At 40.9% G+C, this 20,864-nt stretch overlaps 2 protein-coding genes and 1 long non-coding RNA gene across 7 annotated transcripts in view; 1 reads left to right on the top strand and 2 right to left on the bottom strand.

Annotated features, from left to right (window-relative positions):
- LOC308087097 (torsin-1A-interacting protein 2-like) overlaps window positions 1-7,581 on the bottom strand; it is a 21,323-nt gene extending 13,742 nt beyond the window's left edge. For 4 of the 5 annotated variants that reach the window (XR_013933278.1, XM_080430787.1, XM_080430786.1 and 1 more), the window contains exon 1: window positions 7,430-7,581. The gene's annotated coding sequence lies outside the window, so the exon portion shown is untranslated. Of the gene's footprint in view, window positions 1-2,380; window positions 2,404-7,429 lie in introns of those variants that run through there. The other variant, XM_080430788.1, reaches the window with a different exon arrangement.
- Window positions 7,582-8,580: 999 nt separating this feature from the next.
- Window positions 8,581-12,184, top strand: LOC308087099. The gene is made up of 3 exons (XR_013933279.1): window positions 8,581-8,699; window positions 11,790-11,884; window positions 12,073-12,184. It is a non-coding gene; the product is annotated as an uncharacterized lncRNA (long non-coding RNA).
- Window positions 11,887-20,592, bottom strand: LOC308087096 (torsin-1A-interacting protein 2-like). Its single transcript, XM_080430784.1, has 8 exons — window positions 20,367-20,592; window positions 18,940-19,065; window positions 17,720-17,878; window positions 17,274-17,408; window positions 15,580-15,738; window positions 15,253-15,384; window positions 15,119-15,166; window positions 11,887-14,362 (listed from the first exon to the last, which is right to left on the bottom strand). Exons 1-8 carry the CDS (start codon window positions 20,431-20,433, stop codon window positions 13,584-13,586), a joined length of 1,605 nt encoding a protein of 534 aa, XP_080286910.1. The 5' UTR covers window positions 20,434-20,592; the 3' UTR covers window positions 11,887-13,583.
- Window positions 20,593-20,864: the final 272 nt, after the last annotated feature.

Genomic DNA, 20,864 nt, shown 5'->3' with positions numbered 1-20,864 from the left:
ATATAAATGCACCATTTACCTTCTGTCAGATGTTGTATAAGTCATAATGTATTCACATTCTACATTGTGTCAGATGTTGCTCATTCATCCTAAAACCATCCATGAGGCAACAATCCATTCTGTATTTTATACTAGTGCGTTCATCAACATTTAGGATTTCATGTGAATGCCATGTTTTTTTACCTTAATGCCAAAAATAGCCGATCTACAAGCTCACAACGTGTCACGCCCAGGGATGAGCTGTAGGGGGTGCTCAGGGGGTCGCGACCCCTTAACTCTGAAGCTACTATGGGGGCTGGGGGCTCCACATGCAAGCGCGAGCACGCACCGTCAGCGGCGAGCCGTCTTTAACACCTTAAACAATGGCCTTAACCTGGCTGCTTTGCATAACATTAGGCTACTCGAGAAAAGCCATGGAGTGTGAAAAGGTTAATCGCTTAGCAGAGGACACAAGAGCTGTAGCCTACCAGACACTCACGAAGTTAGCTCCGTTCCGGTAGCAAATATAACACATCCGGTTTCTGAGCTAGCAAATATAAGGTTTCCGGTTGCCTTCAAAGTAAGAGCATCGCATTTAATGTTTTATGAAAGACATACATGCATTTCGAAAAAGACATTTATACAGTGGTGGAAAGTAACTAAGTACATGTAATCAATTACTGTACTATGCATTTTGAAAAATACACGTATACAGTGGTGGAAAGTAACTAAGTACTACTCCACTACATTTCAGAGGCAGATATTATACTAGTTACTTGTTACTTTGTATATTTTTGATTATAATTACTTCAGCCCTATTTAAACTTTGGAAATTTGAAAATAGCCGATCTACAAGCAAAAGATTTTTATATTTATACAAGACCACTTCAGCCCTATTTAAACTTTGGCAATTTGAAAATAGCCGATCTACAAGCAAATATTTGTATATTTAATTACATTTTGATACCAGTACTTTTACTTAATTACATTTAGAATTCAGGACTTTTACTTTTGCAGAGTATTTCTACATTGCAGTATTGATACTTTTACTTAAGTAAAACATTTTAGTACTTTTTCCACCACTGCATTGATGGATGTATTTATAAGAATTAGCCTACGCCCTAACAGGTCGTTATTGAAATTGGCCTTTGATCCACATTCAATGGGCACTTAGCACATTTTCCATACACCCATGTTTAACCACTGTGATTAGACTGTAAACAGGTTTCAGATTTAAATTGGAATGCCAAAGATGGCAATCCCCTTTCTATAAATAATAATAGTAGCTTGTACAGGTGTAACATGTGGGGGGTTTATAAACATATTTAACAATACAATACAGTGTGTGTGTGTGTGTGTGTGTGTGTGTGTGTGTGTGTGTGTGTGTGTGTGTGTGTGTGTGTGTGTGTGTGTGTGTGTGTGTGTGTGTGTGTGTGTGTGTGTGTGTTTGTCATGGCATGGTGTTTTTTCCCCTCAATTTCTTTAGAGCACAAAGCCCAAATACCATTGAATATAATATATATGTATATATATATATATATACGTATACGTATATGTATATGTATAGCGAGGTGGCAGCTAGTCTTGGCCGCATTGAGGATGAAACACAGAAGCTGCCTGGAATTGCAGGAATTATTGATAAAGAGCATGATCGACAAGACAATTCATATGACACTGCGGTTGATGATATATTTGACTTGACTGCTGATGTTTGTGAAGGTACATCTCCCTTCAAAGACTATTTTGAACAACTAAGGGCTACAGCCAATAATACAATTAAAACCAGCAATGACACAGGTGAAAATCAATACCATGGAGAAACTATTTTAAACAAACTGTTCTCAAACTTCCTCCCAACTATTCCAATATGGTCAGATCTACTCTCAGGTGATTTGCAGCGATTCTCTGGAGCCTATGCTGCACAAATAAACCATGGTAAGAAAAGCACAGCTATTAGTGAGGCCATGTTCAAAAACACAAAAGTGTTGCTTTTACGAAATGAGAAACACAGAATTGACGAATGTATACAGCGCATACGCTCACTATACAAGCAGTCAGCCATAGATTTCATTGCCAAAGTAGGCTACAGGATATCACAGGCATCACAGCGTCCACACCCACCACCTGTAGAAGATTGGAACAAAAAGAGAACTCTGCCGCCACAGCTGAGACGCTCTTATCAAAATAAGCCACAAGCAAATTCAAAGATTTTCTTACAAAATGACAGCTCAGCAAGTGTGCCAGACAAAACAAAGGCACAAAACAGAGGCACAAATGAGGAAATATGCAATAGTATATGCAGGTTTGCAAATAATGAGAGTAATTGTTGGCTAAATGCAACCCTACAATCGATACTGCATCTGCAAGTAGTACAAGATAAATTGAAACAGTTGACACCTACTTATATGGTTGCGATGTCATCAATGCCAGGGAATTTAGCAGCTCTCATCCAAGCGTTTTTTCAAAATCCAGGGCACACATTTGATGCTAAAACAATCCATGGTGTCACTCAAGAATTAGTCAAGAGCATCCCAGCGTTGTCCTTGTCAATGCACAATGACCCACTAGATTTGATACACAAATTATTAATCTGGTTGCATGATTGTAGTGTCCAAACAACTGCTATGGCAAAACATACAGACATCTGTAAAAAATGTGCATCGAAAGTTGAAAGCATTTCATGCGCGCCTACTGTTTTTGCATTACCGCTGACACAGAAATGTGAGTCCCTCAATTCTCTTTTCGAACACACAATCATGGAAGGTGAAGGTCAACAGAGATGTACAGCATGTGGTTCAGAAATGAAGAGACAAATATGTTGGATTGATGCTCCTGATGTCATTACTCTTTCTGTGTCCCGTGTTGATAATGGTGGGACGGTGCTCCACACGCCTGTAGTCCCATCTGATATAATCGAAATTCCCATTCGTGACAGCAGTAAAATTAAGTATAAGTTGGGCTCAATCATTTGTCATGTAGGCTCAGTGGCCAAAGCCGGACACTTCTGGGCACATTTGCTTTATGACAATGTTGTAATTAGAGCAGATGATACAAATATAAACATCCTTCAACCAGCAAATGCATTGCAATTGGCAAAACCACATGGGTACATTTATTTCTATGTGAAATGTAATGATGCATCACTTAATGCTGTTATCACAATAGAGGACAATTTGGAAGATATTGGCCATGGTGTGGATGTGTTTTTTTGCAATGAAAGACCAAATCACAATATGTGTGAAGCCATACCATTACCAATACTAACATTTCTAAAACAGACATCTGCTTTCCAAAAATGTCACACACGGCTTGCAGCAGCAGCAGCAGCAGCGCAGTCCCCAGCATTGTTTAAAAGAGCGCTTGAGAAACTTGCCAACACTCAGGTGGTGTCATTAGTGTCTCGGCAATTTTCTATGACAGACGTGTACCACATATTAAACAGCTTTGTGAATGACACACTTGGGGCTCCTTTCCTTGGAAATGACCTGCTTTGCCTTAAAAGTCTTGGTCGCTATATTTGTACTCAATGTGGTGACCAGGCCGTACCATCTAGAAAGAACATATCAGAACTCATAGTGCAGCCACTTGAAGTGTCACAAAAAGGCATCTTGGACACAGTTGCCAAAATATGTTCTGCTCAACTTGACCAATGTGAAACATGTAAGCAGGACTTAAGCTTATCAACCTATCAAGTAATTCACAGCCCACAGACTTTACTTCTCCTGCTAAGATCTGGTGCAGAAATTCCCAAAACGTTCACTCTCTCCTGTCTGTACCACCAAAATGATTATGCTGTGTCCAGCATTTGTGCATTTTTTGACAAGTCACCATATGTGTCATTGTACACGTGTAAAGACCAGCAATGGCATATCATGACAAAAGCATCCAATGACACAGCAGGCTATATTTTCAGTCCAATTTGTATAGGCTATGCACTGAAAAGGGCCCTTTTCTGACCCCTGACCTCACTGGACGGCCCGCCACTTTTTTCTACACCTTAGTGCCGCTTAGCGGAGAGTGTGGCTGTGTAGAGGGGGTCTCCCCGAACGCGTGCGTACCTCAGAAGTTCCGGCACTAAGCACCGTCTCCTGTCCAGTGTCCAATTTGTATAGGCTATGCACTGAAAAGGGCCCTTTTCTGACCCTTGACCTCACTGGACGGCCCGCCACTTTTTTCTACACCTTAGTGCCGCTTAGCGGAGAGTGTGGCTGTGTAGAGGGGGTCTCCCCGAACGCGTGCGTACCTCAGAAGTTCCGGCACTAAGCACCGTCTCCTGTCCAGTGTCCAATTTGTATAGGCTATGCACTGAAAAGGGCCCTTTTCTGACCCTTGACCTCACTGGACGGCCCGCCACTTTTTTTTACACCTTAGTGCCGCTTAGCGGAGAGTGTGGCTGTGTAGAGGAGGTCTCCCCGAACGCGTGCGTACCTCAGAAGTTCCGGCACTAAGCACCGTCTCCTGTCCAGTGTCCAATTTGTATAGGCTATGCACTGAAAAGGGCCCTTTTCTGACCCTTGACCTCACTGGACGGCCCGCCACTTTTTTCTACACCTTAGTGCCGCTTAGCGGAGAGTGTGGCTGTGTAGAGGGGGTCTCCCCGAACGCGTGCGTACCTCAGAAGTTCCGGCACTAAGCACCGTCTCCTGTCCAGTGTCCAATTTGTATAGGCTATGCACTGAAAAGGGCCCTTTTCTGACCCTTGACCTCACTGGACGGCCCGCCACTTTTTTTTACACCTTAGTGCCGCTTAGCGGAGAGTGTGGCTGTGTAGAGGGGGTCTCCCCGAACGCGTGCGTACCTCAGAAGTTCCGGCACTAAGCACCGTCTCCTGTCCAGTGTCCAATTTGTATAGGCTATGCACTGAAAAGGGCCCTTTTCTGACCCTTGACCTCACTGGACGGCCCGCCACTTTTTTTTACACCTTAGTGCCGCTTAGCGGAGAGTGTGGCTGTGTAGAGGGGGTCTCCCCGAACGCGTGCGTACCTCAGAAGTTCCGGCACTAAGCACCGTCTCCTGTCCAGTGTCCAATTTGTATAGGCTATGCACTCCTTTGAACAGCATCTATCAATTTAGATAAATAATTTATGTTTTAAATCCGTTTTTGTTACACAGAAACATAATATGTGATATATAGCTTCGTTTAAATGCTTAATTTATAGTTTTAATGTGCAAATGAACCGTTTTTCAATGGTTTTCAATGGTTTCTTTTTACTCTAGAGGGTACTCTTATTCTGAAGAGATCGTCCACCGGAAGTCTTATATTTGCTCCGTTATATTTGCTGACTGAACACTGCTCACGAAGTTATCCCTGTCTAGCTCTGGTCCCTAGCGTTAGAAGGAGTTCTCCTTAACGCTATGGTACTTTAGCTCTGGTCCATAGTGTTAGAAGGAGTTCTCCTTAACGCTATGGTACTTTAGCTCTGGTCCATAGTGTTAGAAGGAGTTCTCCTTAACGCTATGGTACTTTAGCTCTGGTCCATAGTGTTAGAACGGAGTTCTCCTTAACGCTATGGTACTTTAGCTCTGGTCCATAGCGTTAGAAGGAGTTCTCCTTAACGCTATGGTACTTTAGCTCTGGTCCATAGCGTTAGAAGGAGTTCTCCTTAACGCTATGGTACTTTCGATTCTTTCCCCTCGCATCGTGGTTGCGCAGCCTCTCGTCTGCAGTAAAAAAGAAAAATACACTTTTGCTACTCACCAAAACAAAGATGGTTTGAGAGGATCAGGTTCTCCCTTAGCGGCTCTTTGAAGATGTTTCACAAAATTTGGCAACCTTTTCTGGACCACATTGACACCCTTACTATGGTGGAAGAACTCACAAATTAGTGTCTCTCTTGATGTCGAGACTACATTGGTTCTCCCTCAATGACTTCTTAATATGTTCCACTAAATTTTATAACCTTTCTGGACCTCATTGACTTCCCTACTATGAAAAATAACTCATAAATTAATGTTCTGTGCAGAGAAACAACCTCCCCTCCCCCCCCCACCCCCTTCTTTCCCCTCCTGTTCCCTGGTATGAATGAGTGTCTTGTCTGTTGTTTGTCCTGTCTGTTTACTTTATTATTATTTTCTATGTCTCACGTTTAAAATTTACATTGATTACTGTATCCATTTTACTGTTTGGTTTGTTGTGCTGTGTATTGTTGTTTTGTTTTGTTTTTGTTTTTGTTTTGTCAAAAAAATCAGACCTCTTTGTTTTCATTTTATTGTCATGATGCCCTTGTTTATTGTCTGAAAAAATAATAAAGAGATTTGTAAAAAAAAAAAACTATACACCATTAGTGTTTTTTTTAAAAGTGCCATTCGGGTGCAAGGGGACCTACCTCCCCGACTACAGTGGTTCTCAACCTTTTCAGGCCGCGACCCGTCAAAATAATCTGAATTGGGGACCCTCCAAAATAATCATATTTTAACTGGGGACCCTCCAAAATAATCATATTTGAACTGGGGACCCCCACCCTGACAGGCACTTGAAATGGACTGAAAATGCCACTGTGCGAGGTCTCCAAATTTAGTCAAAATAAAGGTAACGATTTAGCTATTCATTAAAAAAAAATTCAGTTTTGTGTTGTTGAAAGACCATTCTCCACGATGGGAAAGTAAATGTCTACAAATCTGGTCAATGGTAATGTATATTGACCAGATCTGTAGAGGGCGCAGGTGAGTAATTAAAATAATTTCCATCTGGCGGACATATTTTATTTTCTTTCCTAAAAAGTGTATTACACAGAGAAGGTGGGGTGCTGAAAGGCTCCCCACCCTGGAGAATAGACTTTCAACAACACAAAAATGTGTTTTTTTGTATGAGTAACTAAATAGTTGTGTTTATTTTTACTAAAGTTGGAGACCTCGCACGGCAGTGGAATTTTCAGAGCGTTAGAGAGAACTCACTAAACGCCTCGCCATCCAAGGCTACTAAAATAGCATGCATCCCCTAGAGGCCTGGACACGCCCTTCTCAGTCTTTCCCTAGCCCTGAAACATGACTGTCATACCATGACAGACAGTTATGTTCCTGTTTTTGGAAAATGTTACATTTACAACCAGTAAATCAACATTAACGTTCAGATTTCAAATATAAAGTGCTGCCACCACGGCCACGGATGGTACAAGTTAAAACGCACGGGTCTAAGTACCAAAAAAACAAATAATGAAAATAAAAATAAATGGCTGGAGATCAGATTAAAACGCTTTTTATTAAACAATACGGACGGATTTGGGTACTTAGACCCAGGCGCTTTAACTTGTAACATCAGTGGCTTTGGTGTAAGCACTTTATATTTGAAATCTGAACGTTTATGTAGATGTACTGGTTGTAAATGTAAGATTTTCAAAAAAAAGTAGCGCCATGACGCTTGTGTCGTCTTTGCCCAAATATTCCCCAAATCAAAGTAGCCTAAAAAATAATATATTTCTTTTTTCATTTAACATATTTAAATGATCGTTACCTGTCACAGATGTGTTGTAATATCTGCTGGTCCCAAATGATCAGGGAAATAAATATGTCAATAAATCCACAGAGATGATTTTACGATAAGAACGTTGTGTTAGAATGATAAATATTACAGCCCTGCCATAATACTTTCTGCGTCGCCGCCAGTGTTGCCATATTTTGTGAGAGAAATAAGCAACCAGGTCTAGAAAAACAAGCCGAACTATTTACAAGGTGCTGTAAAAATGCACAGTAGAACATTTTCAAAATTTGTAAATACTCAGTATAAGTAAAAAATACCTCAAAATTGTTCTTATAAGTACAGCACTTGAGTACATAGTACTTAATTACTTTACACCATCACCAGGCTTCCCACAGATGTGTTCAGACGTAGCAACTCTGTTTCGATTCAGAGCTCGTATCCGGTCTAGAGCCCGCCTACTGGTATCCGGTCATTTCCAGGCGCACATTCGTGAACGCACACAGGCGGTTTCCGTATCCGTTCCAGACCCGGATGTGGACACTACAACTCAAAAAGCGATTTGTGTTCAGATCCAGACGTTGATAGCGAAAGTAAAACGCTCAGTACTCTGGATGAACAATGAAGCGTTCGAAAATAGCAGACCTACAATCCCACATGGTGTGTGGTCTTGTAAGTCTGCTATTTTCGGTACGCGACACCGTCGTGCAGCGAAGCATACATGAAGCGTTTGGTTTTAGCATCGCTGCTGTCATCAGTGTTGCCATGTCCGCTTATTATAAGCGACTTTGGGGTTGTTTTTCTGTGTAGTTGTTTGTTGAGGACGTTTTTTTGGGCAAGCGTGCTGGTTTGAGGGGAAAAGCCTATGTTTCTGGGGCTTGTTTCTAAAGTGTAGTTGCAGTTGCTTCTTTTGAGCAGCAGTGGTGGAAAAAGTGAGCTTGTAGATCAGCTATTTTCAAATGGCCGAAGTGGGTGTATGTTTTGCAATAACAATCAAAATCTACAATGTCATTTTTAGTTACTAGTAAGTTTTCAAATAAATGTAGTGGAGTAAAAGTACAATTTGTATCCGAGATGGAGTAGAAGTAAACAAAACAAAAACTCAAAATTGTACACTTAGTTACTTTCCACCACTGCTTTTGGATTGTTTTACCTGGACCTGGGTTGCTTATTTCTCACAGTATCTGGCAACACTGACGGAGACACAATAACATGTTCTTATCGTAAAATCATCGATGTGGATTTATTGACATATTTATTTCCCTGAGCATTTGGATCAGGAGTTATTACAACACATCTGTGACAGGTAACGATCATGTTAAATTGTTAAACGTTATTTACAGCACTTTATAGTCATGGATTTTTTTATTTATTTTTTACAAAACTTTGTTTTGGGGAAAGACTGAGGAGGGCGTGTCCAGGGGATGCGTGCTATTTTACTAGCTCTGTTTTAGTAATTAGTCATATTTATTTTTATTATTTATTTTTTTTACAAAAGTACACATACAACACAACACATTCAAATGTCAATGGTTCGGTATAGCCCCATTACGAACCTCTCCCTCCGCAGCTGTATAGCGGAGGCAGAGGTTCATAATGGGGCTAGGTTCGGTAAAGTGTTCCTTACTAAAAATGGATGGAATCAATTCAGTGAAGAAACGGCTAGGGTCGGTTCCTTCACTGCCCTCTGGCACTTCACTGTCCTCGGCTGTGCTGATGCGTTCTTCAGCCTTGGTAATGCGTGTGCACTCACACCATCAATTAAACCCTTCAGTCCAGAAATGGAACGATTGATTTAGTCACAGTTTTAGAGTCCAATTTGTATCAACTTGATACCCTGTCTAATCTCCTGAAGTATGAGTGAATCTTCTCCAGTCTCATCATCAGCTGGTCCACGTGAAGTCTCAACAACATTAACAAGCTGGTTGCTAATGCTAACAGGTGGAGCCGTCACCTCTGGTGATTGATTGATTGATTGATGTAGTTTATTTGGAAAGACATGAGAATAGTACATGACAGTACATGGAAGTACAAATTCACAATACAAGGTCTACTAAACTGGAAACCCTCATTAAGCACTAAGCTTGTTTAAGATGAGAACCCCATGCACACAAATCATGATGAAATATAAGAGGCAGACAGATATACACACTACTATACAGAATGTCATACAATCAGCTTTAAGGTTACTGGTATGACGAGAGGAAAAAAAAAAATATATATATATATATATATATATATATATATATATATATATATATATATATATATATATATACACATACAAAAGAGGAAAATGAAGGGGGGGGGGTAGGTTAAGACTTAGACAGGGGCCATTTTCGAATTGCAGCCTCCTGAAGGTGTATCTTTAGGGCAGTTTTGAAAGTGAGTAGGGTTTTACGGGGTCATACCTATGTTCCCCGGACCTATGTTCCCCCACTAAGGTTATGGTTAGGGTTAGGTTTTAGGTTAGGTCCTATATTCCCCACTCCTTTTGGTAGGGCATTCACATTTTTGATGAATAGCATGAGAACGAGTTCATACCCTTAGTTGAGCCAAATCTGGGTTGAACATGATTTGTGGAGCTGCCTCTGGTGTTATGATCATGGACTGCATTAACATTTTGGAAGTATTTTGACAAATACAGGGGGATCCTAATGTTGTGGTGTATCTTGAAGACCAGGCCCATAGCAAGTTGCTGTACTCTGTCCTCAACCCTAAGCCATCCAATCCTAGCAAAATGAGCAGGGGTTAGATGGGTTCTGTGATTGAGGCCAAGAAGTAGCCTTACAAGTTTGTTTTGGGATGTTTGGAGCCTTGTTTTTAAGGCCTTGGAGGTGTTGTGATACCATGAAGTGCATGCATAATCATAATGACCTTGAATGAGGGCCCCTGCAAGAATCTTCAGAGTATTCTTACTGACTAGGCGATCAATCCTCCACAAATAGCGTGTTGTTTGGTTGACATTTTTGATCACTTTTTCGGCGTTTTTGTTACCAGAGAGGTTTGCCTCCAAGATGGAGCCCAGGTAGGTAATTTCATCCTTTCTTTTGATGACATCATCACCCACTTTGATCGTGAAACTCTCTGCCTTGCTAAGGTTAGGACTGGACCCAAAGAGGATGGATTCAGTTTTACCCAGGTGTAATGAAAGTTTGTTGTCAGAGAGCCAGATGCAGATCTTGTTGAGTTCGGAGCTGAGAGTTTTCTCAACCTGCAGCCTGTCCCTGTCCGAGACTAGCAGGGCCGAGTCATCTGCGAACAGGAACAGCTTGCAGTCGCAGGCCGATGACATGTCATTCACATATATCAGGAACAGTAAAGGTCCTAGTATACTTCCTTGTGGGACACCACAAGTCACAGGGAGGGGGGGGGACTGGGTGCCGTTTACTTCCACCACTTGCTCCCTCCCTTCCAGGTAGGATCTCATCCAGTTCACTGACGTATCATCAAAACCTATTGCTTTGAGCTTATTGATCATAATTGGGTGATTGACGGTGTCAAAGGCCTTCTGGAGGTCCAGCATGACCATGCCGCAATATTTGCCCTTGTCGACATCTTGTTTGATAGTCGTTCAAATAGAGAAGGCATGTGTCAGTGGAGTGGTTTGTTCTGAAGCCAGATTGGAATTTGTAGATTAGATTTTTTTCGGCAAGATACTTATCGACCTGTTCATAGACTATTTTTTCCATGACTTTCGAGATGGAGCTAAGAATGTGTGGAATGTGTGGAAGAAGGTGTGGAAGTTTGGTCCATGTCGTCGTTATTCGGTCTTATTATGGCTGAAATGGGTCGTGTTAGCACAACAATGTCTTCAGATGTCTTCAAAAAGTAGCACTCTATTTAACGGTCCAAGAGATGAGTTAAATCAGGATAAATGTCGGCACTGCCGGACCCTACGTCTGTCTTAACTTACTGTAAAGGTAACCTCGCATAACCAGACTTTCCACCTCGGAGGAAAGCCTGGTATTCATTATTAAATGGCCCGTGTGATCCGGTCTAGGCCACGCCTACTGAAAAGAAAACTTGGTTCCAGGTGTGGTGGGTTCTGGCTTTTCGGCGTCGCTTTGTTTTGGTTCCCCCTGTTAGTGATTTGAAAATATTGACTTCTGATATTTGTGAGTTTGGCAAAACAACAGCATAGTGTCAGCTCAAGTGAGGCAATGCCTAGAAAACAAATCTCTGGGCAAGATACAGAACAGACACATGGGTGTAGCAGATCAGAACAGCAGAGGGCACTGTTTTTCATTCTCATTTGGCTTTGGGTTCCCAGATTGCCTTGTAAATGACTCATCTTTCGCCTCTTTTTGTAACTTGCTTGTGCCCGTTGTTCGTGTTTTCAAATGTTGATTTGTGCGCAATGTGAGTGCATGTATTAATATATTTTTTTATGTAGATCCCAGGAAGACTAGCTGTGATCCTAACAAATGAACACATCTTTTTGCCCACTGAGAAACTTCAACCCTGGTTTATACAAATGCATTAACACTGGCAAGTACCAAAATAATCTTTATTGAGAAATTATTCACAACTAAACATGTACTCATATGAGCAAAATCACACAAAAAAAAACATCTCAATATGTCAGAGACAAAAGTGTGAAGGAGTGGGGAAATGGTCAAACCATTTAAAGCTACGTTCCATAAGTTTCATCATGCCTATTGTCTCTCTCTCTCCAGACCGAGAGGCAACTGCAACGATGACTGAACTACAATAAAGATGTCGGTGCATCAAGTGTCCAATCCGGTGCGGCGTCTGCTTCAAATAACTTCACTTGACATTGTCATACCCAATACCAGGTTCTACATGGAGTAGGGGAGACCACATTCAACCACTGCAGATGTGCTATTATATTGTATTAACATATCTGCACTACCATAAGTACTTTTTATTCCTCAAGTATTTTTTTCATGTTGAAATATGTGGAAAACCTGATATTGCCATAATCAAGTAGTTCACAGTGAATGTCAAAATAATCTCTGTGTGAGAATGTAAGGCACAATTTGTGATTTGCTGACTAGGATTTAGTCAAATATTACCATATCAAATACTACATTTGTAAATGTCATATTATATCCCCAGCTAAATTAGTTTCAGAGCTCTTCATGTCAGAAGTAAAGAATAAACATTGTGTGAACAGTGTCACAAAAATACATATACAGAGGTTTAAAAACACTCCAATCCATAAAACAGCATCACAAATATACTTACCAAATGCAGCATGGAATCAGTAGCAACTAGAATGAAGGTTAAAATCAGAAGATACAGTACTAGAGCAAAAGCAAAGCAATTTTTTTACACAAGGGATGGAATGAAATTATCTACTGGTACGTAGATCAAACTCTTCTACATGATTGAAAAGTTATCCCTTACAAAGTGGTTGAACAAGGTGCTATCAGTTTGTAATTCAGACAAAATAAACAGACAAGATAAACCATAATGGGATACTTTGTATAAAAAAAGAATTGAGCTCATGTCATGAACAAACTCTGGATATGGAAAAAAAACAACGCCTGCTGTACGGTACCTCACATTGGTTGTCAAATGTCTTCTGGATTTACTGCCATGAAGATGAAGTACAGAACAAGAGTGGTATATAATACAGTTATGCCTAATTGTAACATTGGTCTGCAAACATAGGTATATAATAATATATTAACCTGAGAGGGGCGCACATGCAACCTTCAAATATTTCGCCTCAATGTCCAATGGTGGGGTTCGACTACACAGAAGGCAAACCTCCACATCACCTTTCTGATATTTCAGCTCTTTTCTCTAGAACTCCTTCAGGGAGACTAGAGGAACAAAGCTCATTTGAAGCGGTATCCTGAGTCTGACATCCTCAAAGTTGCCAGTTCAGTTCACTGAAGCCAGACAACCATTCCACCAACTCTGAATGATAGTCTGTAACTGTGCCTCCTGAATGCCGATAATGGAAGATGTTATGTGTTCGTCATTTCGGTTCACCAAAATAGATTTTTAAATATCTTAAAAATACATTTTTGGATTTTCATTTCTACTAAGCAGCAAGCTATTAAATATGCTTCAACAAATTTGATTTACAGTACAAATTGTGCAACTGGAAAGACAAAAATAAACTCCTTCTCAAATTCATCGCTTCTGTTAAATAGACTGTTTAGGCGGAAGCATTAGAAAAGTGTGAGCCTACAGTCTGGCTCGAGAGGCTAGTTCACTGGCATCCCTTCTGCTCTACCTCGTCCTCTGCAGCCACTGGCAGGATAAGGTGTGAAATGCGGCTCCACAGTCCACTGAGCTTGTTCACATCCATCTCGTTGAACTCAGTCTGTTTGTCAGTGCCCACGAAGCGTTCGGTAATGTAATCGTGCACCATCTCCTCAACATCCTTCAGGCTCTTCTGCTCCTGCACCTCTTCTTGGGGAAGCAGCACCGTGAAGGCCAAGAACACCTGCTTGTAGGCAGCAGTCTCGTGGTCACAGTAACGGTAGAAGATGAGGGTGGAGCCCGGTGGCAGCTCCTCGAATCGGTGGATGACAGCCACGGGCTTGTCCCCTTCGAAAGCTCCCCGCAGCTGGTTGTCAATGTCCAGCTTGACCTCGTCACTGTCCAGGTGGGCTTTACTGGCTCCGTCAATGTGGAGGACGGAGGCGTTGAGGGCGGAGGAGTAGGCAGAGGCCAGGCCTCCGGCCAGGCAGTGCAGAGTCTTCTCTGCCTTACGACCTGCAGTCAGGAGGAGGCTGACGGGCTCAGTCGGCTGGTCCATTTGGAGATGCTTGCCTAGGTGGATCCTGCTCCTTTTCCACAGCTCAGCACGCTGGCTAGGGAACTGGGCCTCTAGCGCCGACAAGTGAGCAGCAAACCCGTCTAGCGCCACGGATCTGGATGTACTCTCTCTGCCATCTGCATGCTGATGGAGTGCTTGGAACTTGTAGGCCAAGAGAGCTGCAGAGCCGAGTAGCAGTAACATGAAAACCAACCACCATATGCACCCTGTGGAACGTAGTTGGACATGAGACGTAACATGAAAGTTAGAGTGTGGTTACAAATAGGGCTGCGGCGGCTGCCACAATTCAACTCAACCCACTTAAAACCCTATACTTAGTTGGTTCCCATGGGCTACATTATTACATACATAACATTTTCAATGTTACTTGATTGATAAATAGTAGGAGCAAGAAGGGGTAGGACTAGATACATTTTAAACTTCATCCTATGCCCTTTTTTAGCACTATTGTGTTACATGTTTTTCGTATGTTTATGTTATCTTATGTTAAGTTTTATTATGTTTATTTAATGCATTCTTTGTCTTTTTAACAATGTCTGAAATTGAATTGAATTCAATCAATCAATCTCTTTGCCGAAAACAGCAGATCTACAAATTCACAATGCATCGAAGTGTGATGCGTTGGGAGATTGTAGATGTACTATTTTCGACAAATGTTCACCCCAGGATAGGTATGCTAGGGTTCATGTGGTTAACCACCAAATATATATTATAGTTCACAGCTAGATTCAAGATACATTATTGGAAAACAATGGCAGCATCTGCTATCATATCAAAGGTTTTACACCAATTCGCCACGGAAGCCAAAATTTTGTTTGCCACACAATTTCTAGTTTTTGCATAAAGCACTATAATAATTGTTTTTATACCAATAACTCAATTAATAATAATCACAATAATTGTCAGGTTACTCATAACCAAAGTTATCATTAGGGTTAAGTCTTTTAACCGTCAGAGTTTACCTCTAGAAGGTGATCCAGCACTTTCTTCGATGGCAGACTTCTTTACACCTTCAAAATAAATACACTTTTATCAAAATAAATACAAACAGCTGACAAATAGACAACTAAATATTCGCACGGTGAAATGTTCTTACCTTGTGGTTTGTGTAGAATTTTCTCAGGTTTTCTTTTAGCAGGAATGTTATTGACACATTGTTGTCGTGTTGCATAGGACGCTTCAGAGGTGGGGGGCCTCTTTTTGTCAGGGTGGTAAACCCTCGGAATATCTTCAAATGTGTGGTAAATATTATTAGCATAAGAACATAATATTTTATATATATTATTATTGTAAATTCTTATTTTCACATTTTTTATTTGGGCAATATTAAAGAATTTAAAAATTAGCTGAAACATCTAACACGTAATATCTTTTTTTTCAAAATCAAGGTTTTTGATGAATAAATACACTAGTCTTAAGTTACCATTGCTCGTGGCTTTGGCCTCCATCTTCTCTCTGTACTGTGCCATGCTGCTGTAGGAGCTGGGGACCTTGGACATGTTCTCTGCTGGTCTGCGCTGGGGAGCAGGCCTCGTGAAGGTTGGAGGCACAGCCCTATCCGTTTCATCTGAACACAATGGAGCTAGAGTGTGACAGTAGTATGACAAGGATCAGTCGTTTCATGCATTATTGTTGCAATTTCAAAGTTTAAATAATTCAGTTAAGGTCTGTACACACTGGGGAGCGTTTATTTTGTGTTTAATTCGTATTCATTTAAACTGCTGTTTGTGTTATGAGTACAGCTCGCAGATGCACAGTGAGCACGATTACGAGGCAATGAAGCGACGTAATTCTTTTTCGTAACAAGGCTGATTTTTCTGCGCAAATAAAATCATCAACCTGTAAGAATGAGGCATCACCAAAATAAAAGATTTATGTGAAATAATCGCGTCGCTTTTTCCATGTCGTTTATTCGTGTTGCTCCTGATGTGTAATGACCTTTAAATTGAACATTGAAGAGACATTTTAGACTGTGACTACAGAGCAGTAGAAATGTGACTGAACAAAAGCAACACACATTACAAACGCAGTTTCAAGTTATGCTGACAATTTTACTGTTGAGGTATGTGTGGCAGTAGTACAATCACACTTCTAACTTCCATTTTGTAAGGTTGTAAGCCAATTATTAGCCTTTATTATTCCTCCCATATTGTTTACTATGATTCCCTTTACATGGGAGTCAGTCAGTCATCTCTATCTGGGCTGCAGTTAGTTCAAAATGCATCTGCTGGTACCAGCCTAGGAAGAGGGAGCACATCTCCCCTATACTAGCTTCTCTTCACTAGCTACCTGTCGAATACAGAATACAGTTTAAGATTTTATTTTTTGTTTTTAAAGTACTCCCATGGATTGGCACAACAAAATATTGCTGACCTCCTTTGTCCCTCTTCTACCTTTAGGCCTTTAGGCGACAGCAGCAAAATGGTGGAGAGGAGCGCAGAGAGAGATAGAGCTCTGTGATTAGCCGTTTAGCCTTTGCAAGGAGGGATAGCAGGGGCTATTTCACAAATGGGGGGGTTAGACTGGAGTCGAACTGACTACGCTGTTGCTTGAAGGCTTATGGCCCGTGCAACGCAGCATTACTCCCGGCAAAATCAAATGACAACCACATCACACACAACGTCTTAATCCAAAATTCCACCAAGGCTCGTGAAAATTGTAACAAGTTACTTTTGGGGAAATGGTTAACGTAAGAATATTATGTTATACTAATTACATTATAGTAATTAGTTATATTAAACGTTACTGGAAAAGTAATAATATTACAGTGACTTTTACCTAGTTACTGCCCAACACTGTTCGACAGCATCATACTTGTTATTGCTGTTACTATTATAGTGTATGCCTTTGCACCACAGGGCACATGAATGCATTGGTGTATTGAGGGCTCGACAGCCTATGTTTCTTCCATACAACTCAGTAAAGTCAACACTCAAAACATAGAAAGTAGCTTATTAAGCAGACAACCAAAGATTGAGACAGATGACAGAAGACTTAACCAAATATAAAAACAGGGTTAACATTTTCATGGATGCACATTGTTGAATAGTAACCAAGGGGTTAGTAACCAAGCTTCAAGAATATGTGAGATGTATTTACACTTAGACACTACCGTACCTCTGTTGGTTCTTGACCGGCCTGTGGCCAGATCCTCAGCGTGGATGGGTGGCCGACGTTGTAACACCACACAGGGGTTCATGCTGGAGTCCAAAGCTGGAGTGCTCTTGGGTAGTGGTGCGACGACACGGGCAGCTGACAAAATAAGATGCCTGAATTAATTGCCAAGTTTTACAATTACATAATTGTGAAACATATTAAAGACTTTATTCGAGATTATTTTCGACTAATTGTGTAACACTAGTACAGGCTGAGCTTCTGTCAGCTCATAACAGATTTCCTCTAATTGATCACTCTCACTCGTCTGATTGACGAGGTCATATTAGATCACATCGGATTTCAAAACTCAAAAGACTACTTGAACAAGTTCCATGATCTAATCATGACATCACCTAAACATCTAATCATACAAAATACCACAATGAAATGTCAAGTAACCATCTTACACCGCAGAGTAGTAACGCAGGAATCATCTGTTTGGGTCATTTCCTGGTCTTCAGCATTTTCTGAATTATCATCTTTTTCCTGGACTTCCATTTCATCTTCATCATTACTGTCACGCGTTGCTCCTTCAGTCTCCACTTTGCTCTTCTTGTTGGGGGATTCTGAGTTAGTCGGAGAAATTGAATTTACATGACCTGGAACCAAGTACCTTTAGGACAAGGGTTCCCAAATTTTTCAGGCCGCGAACCCCCCCAAAATAATCATATTTGAAGTGGGACCCCCCCACCCCCACCCCACCCTGACAAGCACTTGGAATTGTAGGCATTACATTTAGTTCGATTCCACAGATAAATAGTGAAAATAGCCGAATTAAAAGCTCACAACGCCTCACACTGCGAGGCGTTGTGAGCTTGTAGATCGGCTATTTTCACAATGTTTGCCTCTTTCTTACGTAATATTTGACAATTTGGCCAATTTGGTATTAAAAGGGTCTTAACACATTGGGTGCCAGAGGTTTATTAAAATATTATACGTTGAGTGCCAGCATTTCTTCCATCCACTTGCGTTATACATTTCGTGCTGTGAGAAGCCCCGACGCGGAAATGCATGTAAACAAAGCGTGCGTGCGAGACGGCGGAGGGTCCCGACTAACGCCTGGAACAATAATATTTCCAACGCGACCCTCCATTGCAGCGTGATCGCCGATCGAAAACGGCTCGTTTCCACCACATTAAAAAGAAATGGAGATATTAAGCTTTTAATCAAGGAGATAACATTGAAAACGCCGACCGGAAGGATTTTTGACATGGAGCCACATCCAGCCTCTTCTTCTCAGAAACTGCTTGGGTGATGTCAAAGTTTCGTTTTAGCGCCCCACGTGGCCCACATGTATAAAAATAGAATTGGGTCAAAAACGGTCCGGACCGTTTTCGGCACTTCTCGTTTGGACCCTCAAAAACGGTCCGGACCGTTTTTGGCATTCAATGTGTTAAAAGTCCTTAACTTTAGAAATGTTCAGATACCCTGTAAACACTTATACTGTATGTTGGTTTGCTGTTGAGTGAGAAAATGTTCCACATTAAGCTAATCATCAGGGGACCCCCCCAAAATGATTTGGGGACCCCCCCCTGCGGGTCCCGATCCCCAGTTTGGGAACCAATGCTATATGATATGACAATTATCAAAATGCTGTATTACTAATGCATTCCCTGATTCTTCTTACCATCATCCTTCTCTGATTCACAGTCTTCATCTTTGGAACCGTTGACATCTATGGCTGGGATCTGTTTCTCTGTCCCAGATCTGCGCTTCCTCTTTAGAGGAGCTCTGGATGCCGAGTCAGCGGTCTCTGCAAAACATGAGTGATTGAGATCATCCTTAATCAGTGATTGTGAGCCAAACAATGCTAGCCTGTAAAGCCTGGGATCCAGACAGTTTGCTACGTTCTGCGTTTTTTTTGTGAGAAAAAGACAAACATAGCGAATCAGTCTGGATTCCAGGCTAAAACAACTCAGACTAATAAATAACTTAGAGAAAACTACACTTGTAGCCGTATCTTTCCTGAATACCGATGAGTCAACCAGTGGTGTAACTAAGTATTAACATTTACTCAAGTACTGTACTTTTTACTTTACTGGAGTTATTTCCAGTTTTAAGTACTTTTACTTCTACTCCACTACACCTCAAATATTGTACTTTTACTCCACTGCATTTATTTGAAAACGATAGTTACTAGTTACTTCGCAGATTATGATTATTATTATAAAACATAGTACCACTTCAGCCCTATACACTTTGGCTATTTGAAAATAGCCGCCCTACAAGCTCACGCGACGTGTTGTCGGGAGGCTGCGATTCAGGAGGCTGCAATTCGAAAATGCCCCCTGTCTATGTCTTAATACCCCCCCCCCCTATTTCTTTGTCTTCTCTTGTACATTTTTTCACTCTTCATACCAGTACCCTGTAAGCTGATTGTATGACGTTCTGTATAGTAGTGTGTATCTGTCTGTCTCTTATATGTCATCATGATTTGTGTGCATGGGGATCTCATCTTAAACAAGCTCAGTGCTTTATGAGTCTTCCAGTTTAGTAGACCTTGTATTGTGAATTTGTACTTCCATGTACTGATGTTCTCATGTCTTACTAAATAAAGTACATCAATCAATCAATTGTGAGCTTGTAGCTTGCTATTATCAAAGGATTTTCATACATTTTAAAAACTTGTGAAATCTGACAGTCTGCATAATGAGTACTTTTACTTGTGGTACTTTAAGTATAATTAGATGCCAATACTTCTGTACTTTTACTCAGGTAAATTTTTTATACTGGACTTTTACTTGTAACAGACTATTTCTACATATAGTATAGTATTGATACTTTTACCTAAGTAAAACAATGTAATACTTTTTTCACCACTGGAGTCAACAACAACTGGCTTTTTGTGACTTCAAAAAGACAGTTAGTTGCTAACGTAGATAACGTGTTGTTGTTGATATTGTTCTTGCTCTTAACACAACGCGCATCCATAGCAAAAGTCTATACTGTATAAACCCATAAATAGCGGTGGGTGACAACTTTAAATGTGTTGTTATACATCGGACATTTTAGAGACCTGAATGTGAAACCGAAAGCTTGTGATAATAAACCAACCTTTGATCGACGACCGTGTGGTTGGTCGTCTCTGAGGAACCTTCTTTCCCGACTCCTTGTTGTCCATGTTGTTGTGATCAAACTGACGCTACCGTGTGATGCCAAATGAAGTTAGCTAGATATATTTAGACAAGAAAACATGGTAATTTCAACACAACAGATCAGATCAGCTTCCTGGTGGTGGTCGTTCCAAACGCAAACGGTTGTGTGAGTGCGCGGGGACGTTTTAGGCAGAACACCGGAAATGTATTATCAGGAAGTCAAATACAGTGTTGCCAGATTTTGCGAGAGAAATAATAAGCAACCAGGTCTATGAAAACAAAATGTTCTTCTATTTTCCAAATAGCAGAAAATAAAAATAGGTAATCTTGTTTATTTTTTTGTTTTTTTTACATTTTAACAACACAAATCAAGTATGGGGGGATTGGGGGCCGGGGGTCCCTGGCACAACATATTTTCAGATGGGGAGGTCTGTGGACAAATACATATTAATCTGGG

Source organism: Gymnoscopelus braueri, assembly GCF_963280865.1.
Source record: "Gymnoscopelus braueri genome assembly, chromosome: 6".
In the NCBI taxonomy this organism is placed as follows: domain Eukaryota; kingdom Metazoa; phylum Chordata; class Actinopteri; order Myctophiformes; family Myctophidae; genus Gymnoscopelus; species Gymnoscopelus braueri.
The sequence above is the reverse complement of the archived record's forward strand: the minus strand, read 5'-3'. Positions and strand labels throughout refer to the sequence as shown.